The sequence below is a fragment of the Hyla sarda genome, chromosome 2, assembly GCF_029499605.1.
Source record: "Hyla sarda isolate aHylSar1 chromosome 2, aHylSar1.hap1, whole genome shotgun sequence".
NCBI classification, from domain to species: domain Eukaryota; kingdom Metazoa; phylum Chordata; class Amphibia; order Anura; family Hylidae; genus Hyla; species Hyla sarda.
The window spans coordinates 181,643,841-181,662,188 of NC_079190.1; the positions used below are offsets into that span (position 1 = coordinate 181,643,841).

Below are 18,348 nucleotides of genomic sequence, written 5' to 3' on the forward strand. Positions count from 1 at the left end.
ACCATACTTTTTTATTACAGGCTGTTCCATGCTGTCACTTTAAGCTTAATGCTCTGAATGACTCAAAACAGAACCAGAAAGTAAAACAGTTTATCCTGCTCCTTGACGTTAAACAAGCATAACTCCCCACACAATATTGCACCTGGAGTTGTCATCCAGTCATAATTTCCATTGGCAAGATATAAGCCCTAAAGGGGTTGTCACATTTCATTTTTTGCTCAGCTGCTGCTGTCTACTCACACTTCTGGGACTGCTGGTGGGCAGGGCTGGAGTCAGAGGCAGGTCATCTGCTTCTGTTGTCTGACAGCTCTCAATCTAAAAAACTGTGTCTACAACTGTCAGACATGATGAATGTGCTGAGAGAAGCCTGAGCTGAAAGCCTAAGCTCTGGCCAGAGAGTAACTTCACCACTGCTTCTAAAGCAGAGCTGGTGGACAGGAACCATGACTACCACAACAAGAGGGGAGATAAGGAGAGATCTACAGAACCAGGCAATTTTGCTAAATGAAGCCAATTGCAAGCCTGTTTCTACAGCTTTGCTCTACAAATAGTTAAAGGAAATGGTAATATCCCTATAGATGTATATGAAGAAACATAAAATGGGTTGCAAACTTAACCCCTGTAACGACCAAGCCCATTTTGGCCTTAGGGACCAGGCCAAATTTCGTTTTTGCGGATTTGTTTTTTTCCTCCCCCCCTTCTAAAAATCGTAACTCTTAAATTTTCATCCACAGACCCATATGTTGGCTTGTTATTTGCATCACCAATTGTACTTTGTGATGACATCACTTATTTTATAACTTTGTGGCAAAAAATAAATACATTTGTGGGGTGAAATAAAAAATAAAAATGGCATTTTGTAACTTTTCTATGCAATGCACTTTTTGTAAAAATGACACCTTATCCTTATGCTTTAGGTCCATATGGTTACAAGGATACCCAATTTATGTAGGTTTTATTTTACTACTTTAACAAAAATAACTACATGCACCAAAATTTGATTACAAAAGTTCTAGTGTTATGCAAAGTAACCTCCCTTGTGCCTTATTGACACCCATAAGGAAGTGCAAACAACTCCTGTCAAAAACAGGGGAACTCCACAATTAGAAATTATATAAAAGAAAATTAGAGTTCAGACAACACCTTTGAATGAAAAAGTAGAAATCTTTATTGAACAATGTTTTTTCTTTAAAAAACACAAATTGCAGAAAAGAAGCATAACAATTTGCATCATAAGGTGCAAAGTAAATGCAGATAGGTACCTCTTGAGAAAGGGAAACCGAAACAATCGTAGGGGTCGGGGCGCTGCTTGTTATTCCCACATGCGTAAGGCTATACTTAGTCTGTACTGATAGTACTATGCACTGTCCATGCATTTATCTGCATTTACTATGCTTCTTTTCTGCAATTTGTGTTTTTTAAAGAAAAAACATTGTTCAAAAAAGATTTCTACTTTTTCATTCAAAGGTGTTGTCTGAACTCTAATTTTCTTGTATATAATGCACCAAAATTTGTATGTTTAAAATTTTCATCTTCTGACCCCTATAATGTAAATTTTTCCACACATGGGGCTTTATGAGGGCTCATTTTTTGCACTGTGGTCTGTAGTTTTTATCGGTACCATTTTTGTATTGATGGGACTTTTTGATCGCTTTTTATAAATTTTTCATGTTAAATGAAGTGACCAAAAATGCAGTTTGGTATTTTTTTCTATGTGTATGCCATCGACTCTGCGGTTTAGCTACCCTTACATTTTAATAGTTCGGACATTTACGCAGCAGTACCACATATGATTTCAAACTTTTATTAGGAAGGGGTTAATTCACTTTTAATAACTTTTTATTTTTTTAGCCCCATAGGGAGCTATAACATGCAATCTTGATTGCATATCATGTTTAATGCTATGCCATAGCATAGCACTGATCAGCATTATCGATGCTCTGCTGCTCTAGCTTGCTGAGCCTGGCTGGAGCATCAGGGGACCAATCGGATGGCGAGGAGACAGGTAAGGGCTCTCCCGCAGTCCTCTCAGATGATCTCTGCTGAGCTACTGGGATACATTTACTTTTGTTTTAGACATCGCAATCAACTTTGATCGCAGCATCTAAAGGGTTAATGCCAGGCATCGGCTCAATCGGCAGTGCCCGGCGTTAACCCTGGGTCCTGGCTGCTGATAACAGTCAAGACCCTCCTGGTTTGAAGCGTGGTCAGCTTGTGAGCATGCTTCTAACCCCGACAACAGAACCAGGGTGTAGGGTACGCCCTTGGTCCTCAAGTACCAACAGGTACTAACAGGTTAAAGTTACAGTAACAGGTATTGAAAAGTAGTGTACTTGAAAGTGGTTCTCCAGGAAAAAGATGAAATTTAAAAAGAGAGTGAAAATAACAAAAGCATAACTGCTTTTAGAGATGAGTGAAGTTACAGTACTTCGATTCTGCATGAACCTCGCGGCTCGGCGGTTGCTGACATTAGCCTGAATAAATGAGTTCAGGTGCTCCGGTGAGCTGGCAAAGGTAGATACAGTCCTATGAAAGTCTTCTAAGAGAGTTAGCTGAGGACCACCCATTATGGCGTGGTCTTGAGTCAGGAGCCCGCTCAATACACTGTTAACCTGTTAACAACCAGGGACATGTAAACACATACACCCTAAAAAAAAAAGCGCTTTGATTTTCCAATCCTAGATAACCTTTAGGGTAGGGTCACACGTGATATTTTGCTGTGTATTTTCCTACCCATTGAAGTCAATGAGTAGCAAAACCAGCTGCAAAAATATGGCATGTGTGATCCTACCCTAAAAGTGCATCTAAGGACTCTTTCACACTATGAAATTGTTCCGTTTAGGAACTTCCGTCAGAAGTTCCGTCACTATATCGGGGAAAACCTGCCGTTACAAAACCCCTGGTGGCCGTGACTAAATCGCATTGCAGCCTATGGGGTTTTGTAACTGCCCGTTTGCACCCGTATATGCCCGTAATTCATTACGGACATTATACAGTGACGGGACATCGTGGCGGAAAAATTACTGCATGCAGTAATTTTTCCGCCAGGATGTCCTGTCACTATATAACATCCGTAATGAATTAAGGGCATATACGGGCAGTTACAAAACCCCTTAGGCTGCAATGCGATTTAGTCACGGCCACCAGGGGTTTTGTAACGGACGGTTTTCCTCGATATAGTGACGGAACGTCTGACGTAAGTTCCTAAACGGAACAATTTCATAGTGTGAAAGAGGCCTAAGCTTTCAAATAACATCTGACATCTCTAGTGGCCCCACTGCTGGGATTTTTATTAAACACGGTTAACAAGTTCCCTACTTGAATGGAGTGGCAGTAGAATGTGTGTGCTGCAGCTCCTTTTATCTCAATTCAGTTAAGCTGTCTCCAGCAGTCCCATAGGGACAGAATGGACCAGGAGCATGTATGCCCCTTTTCATTGTTAAGGTCCCAGCAAAAAGTCCCAGGATACCCCACCTAAAATAGTATATGTAGATAGCCCAATCAACATTAAGATTTATGCATGCATAAAGTTGTATAAAATATTTTGGTCATGCGACATGTCACCGTGTAGCCCTAGCCCAATTATGATTAGTCAGACAAAGGAGACTGGAGTTAAAGGAGATCTCCACCAAAATTGAACTTATCCCCTATCCACATCATAAGGGATAAGTAGATGATCGCGGGGGGTTAGTGGTCAGACAGGCCGGGCCCCCCGCAATCACTGGGACAGGACCTGGTGCTCAGTAAGGAGAATGTGTTGCAGCCAGCACACACTCAATTTATTCCGATGGGAGCTCTGAAAAGACCCGAGTACAGATGTACTCAGGCATCATCGGCGCTACCATAGAAATGAATTGAGCGTGTGCAGTCTACTGGTAGATGACCCACGCCCCTCACAGAGCACCAGGGTCTCGTCCCGGTGATCACGAGGGGGCTCCTGCAGTCGAACCCCCGCGATCAGCTATTTATCCCCTATCCTGTGAATGGAGATAAGTTAATTTTCGCCTGAGTACTCTTATAACATCTCTGTGAGACTTTCTGCTTCTAAACATGGTCCACTGTAAAGGGGGTCTGTGACTATGCAACATGTTAAAATAGGTGAGACTTGTGGTACTAGGTTTCTTCATGCTGAATGTTCTAATCTTACCATCAAAAGTGACATGGGTTCCTATGTTTTCTAGAGCAGCAGGAGGCAGCAAGGTGGTGGGACAACTTTCTCCTTAGGCTATTTTCACATGGTAGAATGTTTGCACAGAAAATATCTGTGAAGACATTCTGCAGACTGTGCGTTAGGACCGCACAGTCTCACGGCAATTAATTCCGTGTGGCGTCCACAGAAAGAATGGAGATGTTCATTCTTTCTGTAGACACCAGAATTTGAATTTCCGCGTCAGATGTTTCCGGAGCAGAAATTCTGCGTTGTGCACAGCGCAGCAAAATCCTATTGAAATCAAAGATTGTGATTGCTGCTGCGGAATCTGTGTGGAATTCTGCACGGAAATTATGGAGTGTGAACATTGCCTTAGTGTGGTGTGGCTGCTGCTGGCTCTTTGTGCATGCAGGAAGAGACTCTGATGAATCCCTTTACCTGCAGCTGTGTGCTCCTCTATATTAACCCGTAAACATATGATGCAACTGTACATCATAGGGGTGTGAAAGCGCTTTTCCAGGATTAAAAAAAACATAGGAAAAAAACTGTCCTCAGGTTGTGTGTGGTATTGCGGCCCAGTTGCATTAGAAAAAAAGAAGAGCTGTAATTAGGGCTGGGCGGTATACCGGTTCATACCGAATACAGAAATTTTTGTGCTGCACGATATGAATTTTAACCCATACCGCAATACCGTTTTGGCCCCTCCCCCTCGGGAATGAATGAATTATCAGCCCAGCGCTGTGCTGTCCCCACATCGAGGGAACTACTCACATGTCACCCACGAGCGCTGTTCTGCCCCCCCAATTATCAGCCCTGCGCTACTACTCACATGTGTCACCCGCAAGCGCTGCCCTCCTCGTCCCCATTTGTTGTGGCCGCTGGCGCTGACACTCTATACCGGGCATGCTGGGAGTTGTAGTTTTGCAGCATCTGGAGATCCGCAAGTTGAAGACCACTGCTCTATACTGTATCCCTATGCCCGGGCTGCAAAAGGTAAACAAAATAAACTTTAACTCACCTTCCCCGTCGGTCCGGACTTGCTTCCCTGGGAATGGAATGTCGGAGAGCCGTCAGCCTATCTCCGGCCGCAGCGATGTTCCGCCTCGGCCAGTGATAGGTTAAGCGCACTGTCATGTAAGAAGCCAGCTTCTTACATGACAGTGGGCTCAGCCTATCGCCGGCCGAGGCGGAACATCGCTGCGGACGATGATAGGCTGACGGCTGCTGATGTTCACGTCCCCAGCTTAAGGCTGACGTCGGAACATGCGTTCGTTTTATTTTGTTTACCTTTTGCAGCCCGGGCATAGGGATACCACACAGTATAGTGTGTCAGCGCCGGCGGCCGCAACAAACAGGACGAGGAAAAGGCAGCGCTTGCGGGTTACGTGTGTAGTACCCCGATGGGGACAGTGCAGCGCTGGCCTAATAATTTTTGGGGGAGGAGGAATACCGTTATATACCGTGGAACCGCCATTAGTTACAAAAATACCGTGATACACATATTTGGCCATACCGCCCAGCCCTAGCTGCAATACCACATATTGAGGATGTGTGGGGCACCGTTTTGGAGGAAAAAAGATCAGCTATGTTTTAGAACACTGGGTAACCCCTTTGAGGATGTATGGGGAGGGCTCTGGAGCAGAGCCTGCTCCATACTTGGTGAATGGCAGCGGCTTTCAGCAGCTGCAAGGTGCAATCAATAGCTAGCACTGAACACTCTCCAATGCTGACACTAACTGCTTAAATGCCTGTTCTTGGGTGAGTCATTGGGGGTACAGTGGGCCAAATCATCTTTTCAAATAAAAACTGTAACAAATTTTTTTTTTTAACAAATGTGGTATTGTTAAGTGCACAAATGTCAGAACTATTTAAGTGTGTTACTTCACGTTGAATGGCTTGAACCAAAAAGAAAAAAAAAAATACTAAATGCCAAAATTGTGTGTGTGTGTCTTTTTAGCACCTAATACACACCTTAAGAATAAAATTAACATTTCAGTTTTTTGGTTTTATTTTTCGCCTCACATTTTTTTGAGGGGTTGCAATAAAATAAATGATGTCATTAGGAAGTACAATTTGTCCTGCATAATAAGCTCTCATATGACTTGGAAGAAATGTGATGGCTTTTAGAAGGCAAGGAGGAAATAAACAAGATTGCTAAAACAAAAATTGTCTGTTTTTAAAAGGGTACTCCAGGGAACTGGAGGAGATGGCTGAATGGATTTCTGGAGTACCCCTTTAAAGTAATAATATCATAAATAAATGATTGACAAGTCGAACTGATATTTTAAATGGTCAGTCTAATTACTAAGACCCCTTTGTGATCATTTAATATAGCTGGAAGAAGTGTGCAGCAATGTTCACATGGCAGAATTTCAGTAATTCCGCACAAATTCAGTTCAGCAAAGCTAGATGAACAGAATCCTAGCTTAATTTCTGTGTGCTTATAACACAGAATTCTGCCAAAATTGAATGCTTCATTGAATTCAATGGACAATGGAAGTAAATGTACGTCCTGATGCGTTGGCACTTAACTCACCAGGATGTACATTTATGTCCTATACATCATGCACGACAGGTCCCAGCTGCTATCAGCAACCAGGGACCCACCGGTAATGGCGGACATCAGCTATTGCACTGATGTCAGCCATTAACCCCTCAGTTGCCATAATCAATAGAGATCACTGCATATGGGGACATAAAAAGTGTAAAAAAAAAAAAGTTAAAAGTTTTTTTTTAAATCCCCTCCCCCAATAAAAATTGGTATCGCCGCATGCGTAAATGCCCGATCAAAATATAATTTTAATGATCCCGTACGGTGAACAACGTAAACTTTGAAGAAAAAAAAAAAAAGTCAGAAATTGCTGCTTTTTCACATTCCCCAAAAGAATTATAAAAAGCAACTAAAAAGTTAATGTCATGGAGCAAAAAATTAGCCTTCATACAACCCCGTTTAGGGAAAAAGGAGAGAGAGTTATAGGTGGTCAGAATAGGGCGATTTTAAACTTTTTTTTTTTATTTTTTACAAAATGAGATTTCTTAAAAGTCGTACAATAATAGAAAAGTATGTAATAATGTGGATCATTTTTATAGTATTGACCATAGAATAAAGAAAACATTTACTTTTTACCGTAAAGTGTACAGCGTGAAAACGAAACCCTCCAAAATTTTCAAAATTGCGGTTTTCATTAAAATTTCTTCACATAATTTTTAGGGTTGGTTATATATTTTATGGTAAAATGACAAATTACAAAAGTACAATTGGCCATGCAGAAAACAAGCCTCATATGGGTCTGTGAATGGAAATATAAAAGTTATGGATTTTAGAAGGCGAAGAGGAAAAAACTAAAAGCGCAAAAATAAAACATTTACAGCCCACGGTCACTTCTGACTACGGCTGTAAGGGTGCGGCAGGGTTATCGCTGTGTGTTACAGCCGATTCCCTGCCGCGATCTTGTGGGTACACTGGACAGTACTCATGAGAAACATGGACGTGTATACACGTCCATGGTCGTTAACGTGTTACGGCCAAAATGGGCTTGGTCCTTAAGGGTTTAAATTTTGCGGGATTTCTATGGTGGAATGTCTGCTGCGGAAATTCCATTGCATGATTGGGACAGTGGAATCCCATTAAACATAATGTGTATTATCTTTTAAATGAAATTCCACCGTGTGAACATAGCCTTATACTCTTGTAATAAAGCCTGTCTCCTGCAATCAGAGAGTAAAGCATTATTCCCCATGCTTCAGCTGGCTATATCCAACCATCAGAGGGGGTCTCAGACAGAGATCGCAAACAACCTAAACTTATGAGAACACTACTTTTAGGGGTTAACCATTTAGTGTCATCTGTCCCCTCTTCTAGCAGGGTAACCCCTTAATGGCAGTGTATTCTCTTTCTCTGGTTGTGCTGCAAAATTAGAATAGCCTGTAATCAAGTAATTATGAGGAACATTTTCACATAATTTGCGTTTTACTTATTTTCTGCCCAAATAATTCACCAAGTTTGTAATTCTGCTTTGGCAAATTTGAGAAAAAAAACAGGTGAATCAATTCTTCCCCTGTATTCTACAGACCAGCAGTTCAGCAAAAAAGGCAAATTGATTTGCTCCCCCAAGAAGCTATATATAGAATCAGCTCTTCCTCCTCACAGCTGGTATCTTCCAGAGAAGAAGCTCTCCCCAAATATTGATCTCCCTACTAAAATGCAAGTAAAATTGGGATATCATCTGATGTGATAATGTGTTACGTTTTGTGTTTAACACAAATCTTGTGTTAACTAAATAGTGTTTACCTTACATACCAATCTGGTTCTCACAAAACTCCCACAACTTAAAGGGGTACTCCGGGGTGCCTGGTGCCAGAAAGTTAAACAGAGTTGTAAATGACTTCTATTTAAAAAATGTAATCCTTCCAGTACTTATCAGCTGCTGTATGCTCCACATGAAATTATTTTCTATTTGAATTTCTTTGCTGTCTGACCACAGTGCCTGCTGACTCCTCTGTCCATGTCAGGAACAGTTGCTGACATGGACAGAGGTTTCAGCAGAGTGTGCTGTGGTCAGACAGAAAAGAAATTCAAAATGAGAAGGAGTTCCTCTGGAGCATACAGCAGCTGATAAGTACTGGAAGACTAAGATTTTTAAATAGAAGTCATTTACAAATCTGTTTAACTTTCTGGCACCAGTTGATTTAAAAAAAAAAAATAATATAAAAATAGTTTTCCACCATGTACCCCTTTAAGTATTGCAACTGCTTAGGAAGACCTATTGAGGGTTTTTTCAGGGTTGGGGTGAAAGCATACAGAGTAGTGTGTTTTGTTGTAAATTTATGTAAATGTTATGGCTCACGTGGATGATTCTTCATGCATATGCACCATGCTGAGCTCATCTTTTCAGTGCGACTGAAAATTTGTTGATAAATAATGAAAGTCTACCATTTCTCTTGTAAACAATATTCACACATTGGCATCTGGTAGTTATACAGTTAAAATATTTACATTAAATGCATTGCACAACAAGCAATTCCTGTACATCGCCATTAAAAACAAAGTATTTACACAAAGTAATACTTTCATTTGTTAGCAAAGATATTTAAAAGCATATTAAAACTATGATACAGAGTTTTGCTTCCACATAAATTAAACAATGTTTTCGTATTGTATATTATTTAAGAACATTTTAATGTTACAAACAATATAAAAATGGAATTGTGCATATTATTCTGGGCTCTACTTAGTAAAAAGTAACACTGCTGCTTGTGCCTTCTTCGAGATTAATGACTCATTCCGATCCTTGGAAGGGCCTTTCACCCAGCTTTAGGGTAGGGTGTCACATGTATCTTATTTTGCTGCATATGCCGCATTTTTTCCTACCCATTGAAATCAATGGGTAGCAAAATCAGCAGCAGAAAATATGCAGCAAAATAAGCCACGTGACACACCACCCTTAAAGAAAATTATTCCCCTTTACCACTGGATTTCTGGAGACGGAGGCTTTCTTTTTGGCTTTTCAATATGCACAAGCATAAAAAAAACTGGAATCAGAATCACGAGCTATCACCTCTGTCCTGAACTGTGTGGAATCATATTCTTTTTGCTTCTGCTACGACTATTTCTATTTGAGTCTCTGGTTGGGCTTTCTTGACTTGAGCTGCCTCTCCTTAGCCGCATATGGTCCTTATTTTCATCACTTTCAGCTTCCGAGTCACTCAATTCTAGGTCAGGACAATAGCCATCATTGTCCTGATATGGAGTTCCAGAAGACGGACATTCAATAGTCTGTTTGTTCCACAAACGATCTTTTGCAGACTGTCTTTTTTGAGGTTTTTCACAGCTTCGCAGATCTTCCGTGGTTCTTACTAAACTATTTGTTGTTTCTTTAAATGATCGACTATAATGTTCAATGTTAGACTTTTTATAGTTTCCTGGACTGGACAGATGTGCTGTAACTAATGATTCCTGGTCGTGAGATGTTTGGCTTATGCTCTCCCTTTGGATTTTGTCTGCACTAGAACGTAAAATTCCATTAGACTTGTTAAGATGTTCATGTTGAACTTTCCCACTTCCATTCGAAGACTGTCCCTGGATTACAGCTTGTAAAGACATCGGTTTCCCTGAGCTCCTATATCGTGAAGTCTGCTGTGTCACTGGTTCCTGAATGTCAATTCTGGGATTACTAGTCTCTAGTAATCCATTCCTTCGTTTTTCAGATGCCAAACGGGAGTAGTGTTTAGAGATGGCCTCTGAAGATTTCTCTAGTTCTCTGCCACGGCTATGATGCGTGGTATTGTTCTTATCAAGAAGGCCTGATCGTTTTCCAGTTTTCACTGAACTGTTTTTACAGTCTCCTAATGTGGATTTTGGCATTTTTAACTTCAAAGTTATTCTTGGAGGAGGGTAGAATAATGTATTTTCCAGCGCACTTGATAATGGTTGCCCTAGAGACACAAAACAAGTAAAATATATTAGAAGATAATCTTACCCAGAAAACAAAGTAATGTTCGGTCCAGGTTACTCTTTGCAATAGTAGTGTACTGAAACAAGCAAACAAAAAAATAACGAAATAATAATTTAAAGCAAGAAACCCCCTTACACTTGGCAAAAAGATTCCATCATGGATGTACAGCAAAAATGACCTGTGTTTTATACTGAAGGGGTGAAAGCTGCAATACTTTCACCACATAATGTACATGCTTTGAATTTGAAAAATCTACAGGATGCTTATGATTCTGCTTTTAAAAACCTAACATTATAAATTGTATTTCAAACTACCGTATTTTATCGGGGTATACCACGCACCGGCCTATAACACGCACCCTCATTTTACCAAGGATATTTGGGTAGAAAAAGTTTTTTTACCCAAATATCCTTGGTAAAATGAGGGTGCGTGTGTGCGCATGTGTATACCCCGATACACCCCCAGGAAAGGCAGGGGGAGATAGGCTGTCACTGCCGGCTTCTCTCCCCCTGCCTTTCCTGGGGTCTAGAGCCCTGCTACCGCCGCTTCTCTCCCGCTGGCTATCGGTGCCGCTGCCTGTTCTCTCCCCCTGACTATCGGTGCCGGCGCCCCATTGCCGGTTGCTGACGTCATGCGCCGCGCAGTGCATAGCAACGACGCAGGGGACGCACACCGGAGGCCTGAAGCAGCGCGGACCTGACCCGGCAACAGGTAATTATACAACCAGGGATGGGGGAGGCAACGGGGCAGCGGCGCCGGCAATGGGTGCCGCTGCCCCTTCTCTCCCCCTGGCTATCGGCGCCGCTGCCCCATTGCCGGCGCCGCTTCTCTCCCCCTGGCTATCGGCGCCGGCACCGATAGTCAGGGGGAGAGAACGGGCAGCGGCACAGATAGCCAGGGGGAGAGAAGGGCCGGCAGCAGGGCTCTAGACCCCAGGAAAGGCAGGGGCAGAGAAGCCGGCAGGTCTCTGCACCTGCAAAGCCACTGCAATTCATTGATTTAAAGCGCCTGCTTTAAATCATTGAACTGCAGCGGCTGTATAACACGCAGGTAGACTTTAGGCTAAAAATTTTAGCCTAAGAAGTGCGTGTTATACGCCGATAAATACGGTATGTGCTGTGGATCTGAATAGCATCAATTACACTGTACTGTAAGGCTGGGTTCGCATTAAAAATTGTGGTCAGTATTTTGTCCTAATTTTGTGCTCATGTTTTCATTATAGATTATCTGGTCAGTTCTACTCCTGATTTAAAAAGGAATGTGTAGCATAGATTTCCAGTGTTATCTCTATACTGGTGTCACCTTTCACTGTGCTTTTGAGAAAACAGACAAGGGAAATGATCTGTACAAAACAGGAAATCTCAGGTAAGTTTTAGCCGTGGTGACCAGAATAGAAACTGCAAGATTTCAAGATCATAAAATATAGATCACAGAATGTATAATTATAAAAAAAAAAAAAAAAAAAAAGCAAACACCCCAATAATTGAATAATACATATGTTTATCATTTTCAGTGAAAGAATTCCACAGAAATGTACTGCCTATTGATTTCAATGGGATTTCGCAGTCCAATTCAGGCAGCGGAGTAACTGTGGCGAGCATTCCGCCGCAGAAATTCCACTTTCTGCTGCAAAAACATAAGACCAGCGTTCTATTTTGTGGAATGCCGTGTGGAACCCCATTGAAGTTAATGAGACTAGAATTTTGAGAGCACAGAAGTTCTGCCGCAATAATTCCACAGCATATACATAAACACATAAACATAACCTTAAGGGCATGTGCACACCACAAAAACCTCTTCTGTGTGCAAAACTGTGCTGTACCTTCTCTAAGGGGGTGGGAAGGAATGTGCTAAAGCTCCCACTGATTTCAATAGAAATCGGAGTGAAACTTTTTTTGTGCAGTTCAACATCTCCCATTAAAGTCAAAAGAAGAAGATTTTCTTTTAAAGTGAAACCATGCAGTGCCATAAGGGTGAATTCAGAGCAGTGTCCCTCTGACAGACTGCAGGCAAAGATCATGAGGATTACATACAGAAATTACATTGAAAAGTTGTAAAACTTAAAAAGGGGTACTCCAGCCCTAAGACATCTTATCCCCTATCCAAAGGGACCCTCGCAATCTCGCATGCAGCACCCACCTGTGGGAGATGCACGCAGCGCTGCAACCTCCGAGTCTGACTGGTCAATCACGGGGCTGGAGTATCGGGACGTCACGCTCCGCAATGCAAGTCTATGGGAGGGGGCAGTCACGCCCCTCCCATAGACTTGCACTGCGGGGGGACAGAGTCGTGACGTTCTGATACTCCAGCCCCATGATCGTGACCCGTCAGACTCTGAAGCTGCAGTGCTGCGTGCATCTCCACAGGTGGGTGCTGCATGCGAGATTGCGAGGGTCCCAAGTGGCGGGACCCCCGTGATCAGACTTCTTATCCCCTTTGGACAGGGGATAAGATGTCTTAGGGCTGGAGTACCCCTTTAAGTTTTCCAACTTTTCAATATACTTTCTGTATGTAATCCTCATGATCTTTGCCTGCATCTGTCCTCAGGTTGTGTGTGGTTATTACAACTTGGCTCTATTCACTTTAAAAGGAAAACTGTCAGCTTGCTCCCCCCCCCCCCCCCCCCGCACTAACCGGCGGTACTGACTGGTAGTGCGGGGGACATTAATCAATCAGTTTGATGTTTACCGTGCCCGGATCCTCTGCGCCGTTCGGCCGTAATCTTCGATTTTCGGTATATGCTATTGAGGTGCTAACTGGCACTGACGTCAGTGCCGCTGCCCAGCTCATCAATATTCCTCCCCTCTCTCTTCATTACAGAGAAGAGGGAGAGGCGGAGGGAGGAATATTGATGAGCTGGGCGGCGCTACGGTACTGACGTCAGAGTGCCAGTTAGCCCCTCAAACTGCATCAAACTGAAAAGCATCAAACTGATCAGCGTCCCCCCACACTGCCAGCCAGTACTGCCGTTTACTGCCCCCCGCAAGCTGACAGTTTTCCTTTCATGGAAATGAGTTGCAATACCATACACAATCTGGAGACAGGTGTTTGTTTGTTTTTTTCCTGGATAACAATTTTTAAGTATGCCAATGAATACCCTGGCATGCTCTCATTGGGCACATTGCTTTTTACAGGACAAACACAGGTAACTAACTGATCACTATGTTCAGTATGTTTCCCAAGGATATACATAATTGCATAAAAGGCACACTGTCATTAAAAAAATTTTTGCTATTGCACTCCTTATGGTAAATAAAAAAAAATCTTTCTAATGTAAAAAAACTAAACAAAAAAAATGAATCTTTCTATGTTTTATTTGTGTTTAAAAAAAGCTGCCACTAGGTGTCTCCCTTCTTGTCCAGAGCACATTTTCCCCCATCTCTTGCACAGACTTTGGACTCCCGATGGCCTGGCAGAAGTCCAAAGTCAGGAAATGCAGTCTGGAATGCTGAAACCTTAGCCAATCATAGCTCATCTCTCACTGAACTGCTCTGGACTGTGTGTGGCAGAGTGAGGGAGGAAGTTCTCCCCTGTATGGTTTCAGATGATGTCACGCCTGCTGGGGAACCTAGTCTGTGAATCTGACAGACTGATCAGAAAATACAAAGCTAGAAAACTAAAAATAATAAAAATAAAGGCAGGGGGAGGTTTATCATGATGGAGGCAGTGAACTGGGAGGATTATGAAATTCAACAAGATCATGACAGGTACTCGTTAAGTTTTATTTTAATAACTATTACTCAGGTTATAAATAAGACTGACTACATAAAGGGATTATGTGCAATATAACAAAATGCCTTCAATTACATGAGGCCATCTAGGAAAAACCCTGAGCACCTGGAAAACCATGCATTCCACTTTCACGGAGGACAGAGTTCATTTTAAATAGCTAAAAAAAAAAAAGAAACCTGCAAGGTTAGTTTGCATACATTAATACTGTAAATCTATACCAAATCCAACTTTTGCTTCTTATTCATGTACAAATAAAAGCAATGTTTAAAAATGTTTCCAGTTGCTAGAACAGAAGAACCGTCTACAGCAAACTGTGTGTTAGGAATATCAATTCGCTTCATATAGCTTACACGGCAGCCAAATCTTGTGCTGTCACAGGATATTCTCTATGTAAGTGCCAAGTATTGCAAATAACCCTTTTGACTCCTGCTCGCCAGGGCCAGGTGGCTCTGAGGACCTGTATATTTCTCACAAATAGTAGAACAAATAGCTCATAGAAAGAGATCCTCTCTGTGTACAGTCTTCTCCAGTGTTCAATTTCTGAGAAAAGTTGTGTAATTTCCTTCCCAAATTTCAATAGAACGCAGAAACTTTCACCAAGTATCATAAAATACAGATCAGACTCCTCATAGTTCATTGGTTTGTGACACAAAAACAGATTGATATAGAGGATTACCATGTTCAGTGGCTGCAGATTTTTCATGTAAATCCACAGCTATAAATCTGCATTAAATTTAATTGCAGAAATTAAGTTTAACCCCTTAATGACCAAGCCCATTTTCACCTTAAGAACCACGCCAATTTTATTTTTGCATTTTCGATTTTTCCTCCTCACCTTCTAAAATCCATAACTCTTTTATATTTCCATCTACAGACCCATATAAGGGCTTGTTTTTTGCGTGACCAATTGTACTTTGTAATGAAACCTCTCATTTTACCATAAAATGTACGGCGAACCCAAAAAAAATTTTTTTTAGGGAGGAAATGTAAATGAAAACCAAAATTATGCACATTTTGGAGGGTTTTGTTTTCACACTGTACAATTTACAGTAAAAATGACATATGTTCTTTATTCTGTGGGTCAATACGATTAAAATGATACCCATGGCTAGATACTTTTATATTTTTGTACCGCTTAAAAAAAATCTAAAACTTTTTGTACAAAATCGCCCTATTTTGACCACCTATAACTTTTTCATTTTTCCGTATATAGCGCGGTATGAGGGCTAATTTTTTTGCGCGGTCATCTGTAGTTTTTTTTTTAGATACCACATTTGCATATATAAAACTTTTAGATCATTTTTTATGAATTTTTTTTTAATAAAATGTGACAAAAAAGCAGCATTATTTTTTACGTTTACGCCGTTCACCGTACAGGATCATTAACATTATATATTGATAGTTCGGACATTTACGCACGCGGCGATACCAAGTATGTTTATTTTTTATTTAAATGTACGCTTTTTGGGGGTAAAATGGGAAAAACTGACAATTTTCATTTTTATTGGGGGGAGAGGATTTTTCACATTTTTGAACTTTTTTTATTTTTTTTTTTTACTTACACTTTTTATGTCCTCATAGAGGACTATCTATAGCAATGCTTTGATGGCTAATACTGTGCAGTGCTATGCATAGGACACAGCACTGCTCAGTATTATCAGTGATCTTCTGCTCTGGTCTGCTCGATCACAGACCAGAGCAGAAGACCCCGGGAGACGGCCGGAGCCAGGTGAGGGGACCTCCGGCTGTCAGGCTGGATGATCGGATCCCCGCGGCAGCGCTGCGGGCGATCCGATCATCCAAAGTACCGCAATGCTGCGATCTGCATTGATCACGGCATCTGAGGGGTTAATGGCGGACATCCACGCGATCATGGATGTCGGCCATTACGGGCTAGCAGCCGGAACCTGCCGTGTAGGACGCGAGCACCCTTCCGATGTTCGCGGTCATACACAGGACGTAAAATGTACGTCCTGGTGCGTGAAGTCCCGCCAAACCAGGACGTACATTTACGTCCGTGGTCGTTAAGGGGTTAAAGGGGTTATAAAGGACTAGAAAAACAAAAGCGGATTTCTTCCAAAAACAGCACCACCCCTTGTCCTCAGGTTGTATGTGGTACTTCAGCTTAGTTCCATTGAAGTGCATGGAGCCAAGTTGAAATTCCACACACAACCTGAGAACAGGTACTGGATATACCCTTTAACCCCATAAGGACATTGGATGTAAATGCCCTGGTACTTAGTGCACCAGAATGTACATTTATATCCTGTCCTGGCAGACCAGAGAAGTAGATCGCTGATAATACTGATTAGTGGTATATGGTGGCTTATAGTGGCTATGCATATCACTAAACTGTATTAGCAATATAATGATTGCTATAAATAGCCCCTATAAGGTAATAAAAATGTAAAATAGTAAAAAAAAATTAAAAAATTAAAAAAAAAAAGTGAATAAGCTCCTCCCCCAATAAAATGTTAAACTGCCCTTTTTTCTTCATTTTACCCAAGCAATATTTGGTATTGGGCACATGCTTAAATGTCCAATCTATTAAAGGGGTATTCCAGGAAAAAAAACTTTTTTATATTTATCAACTGGCTCCAGAAAGTTAAACAGATTTGTAAATTACTTCTATTAAAAAATCTTAATCCTTTCAGTACTTATGAGCTTCTGTAGTTAAGGTTGTTCTTTTCTGTCTAAGTGCTCTCTGAGGACACCTGTCTCGTCAAACGCCCAGTTTAGAAGCAAATCCCCATAGCAAACCTCTTCTAAACTGGGCGTTTCCCCGAGACAGGTGTCATCAGAGAGCACTTAGACAGTAAAGAACAACCTTAACTTCAGAAGCTCATAAGTACTGAAAGGATTAAGATTTTTTAATAGAAGTAATTTACAAATCTCATAGGAGATAGTGCGGCACTGCGTGAGTGTGCTGGATTAGGAATGGCAGGTGGGAGTTGGTGTAGCTGTAATGCCTCAGGTGGTGCTCAGATAATACAAGCAAAGTTCATGGTATCCGTGAAGAGAAATGAAAATATCGGCACTCACCAATGTGGCTGCAGGGTCTTCTTTATTGAGACATACTCACATGCGGGGTACAGAAGAGAGGGGAGTGGGGGGACAAGTGGTGGCGACCGAGCTCTAGTTTCGCACACTTTGTGTGCTTCGGCCGGCCAAAGTGTGCGAAACTAGAGCTCGGTCGCCACCACTTGTCCCCCCACTCCCCTCTCTTCTGTACCCCGCATGTGAGTATGTCTCAATAAAGAAGACCCTGCAGCCACATTGGTGAGTGCCGATATTTTCATTTCTCTTCACGGATACCATAATTTACAAATCTGTTTAACTTTCTGGAGCCAGTTGATATATAAAAAAAAAAGTTTTTTCCTGGATAACCCCTTTAACTGTATGCTGAATGGCTTGAACGTAAATTTTTTTTTATTTATTTAAAAAAAAAAAATTTTTTAAGTCCAAAATTGCTGCTTTTAGGTCACATCACATACGGAAAATGTTTAATAAAAAAAAATAAAGAACAAAATATATAATTTTTACTGTAAAGTGTATGTTGTAAAAGCGATACCCTTCAAAAATTGCATTTTTCTTTCCAATTTCCCCACACAAATAATATCTTTTTGGTTTTGCCATACACTTTATGGTACAATTAGTGATGAAATTACAAAGTACATTTGGTTACACATATGGGTCTGAAGATGGAAAAACTGAATTATGGCTCTTAGAAGGCAAGGAAGAAAAAATAAAAATGCAAAAATGAAACAGACTGTGTCTATAAGGCCGAAATAGGCTTTGTCCATAAAGCAATTAGAAAAAAAAATAAAATAAAAAAGCAAACAACAGACCAGATTTACCTCTCTGCCTAAAACCAGAAGTGTCTCTTGCCTGTAGCAGCTAATCACCGCTCAGCTTTCACATCTAAACAGCTCTTGTATTAAAAAACAAACAGCAGTGTCAACGCACTAACCTGAATAACCAGGTGGATAGTGTGGATGACCCCGTTTAAAG

General features: G+C 41.4%; 1 protein-coding gene across 5 annotated transcripts in view; it reads right to left on the reverse strand.

Moving 5' to 3' along the window:
• Window positions 1-8,814: 8,814 nt before the first annotated feature.
• The window catches only part of JADE3 (jade family PHD finger 3), a 93,141-nt gene continuing 83,607 nt past the window's right edge, over window positions 8,815-18,348 (reverse strand). For 4 of the 5 annotated variants that reach the window (XM_056555863.1, XM_056555860.1, XM_056555861.1 and 1 more), the window contains one exon: window positions 8,815-10,585. In XM_056555863.1, the coding sequence (XP_056411838.1) occupies window positions 9,705-10,585 (881 nt within the window). In that variant the 3' untranslated portion in view covers window positions 8,815-9,704. The remainder of the gene's footprint in view (window positions 10,586-18,348) is intronic. The other variant, XM_056555859.1, reaches the window with a different exon arrangement.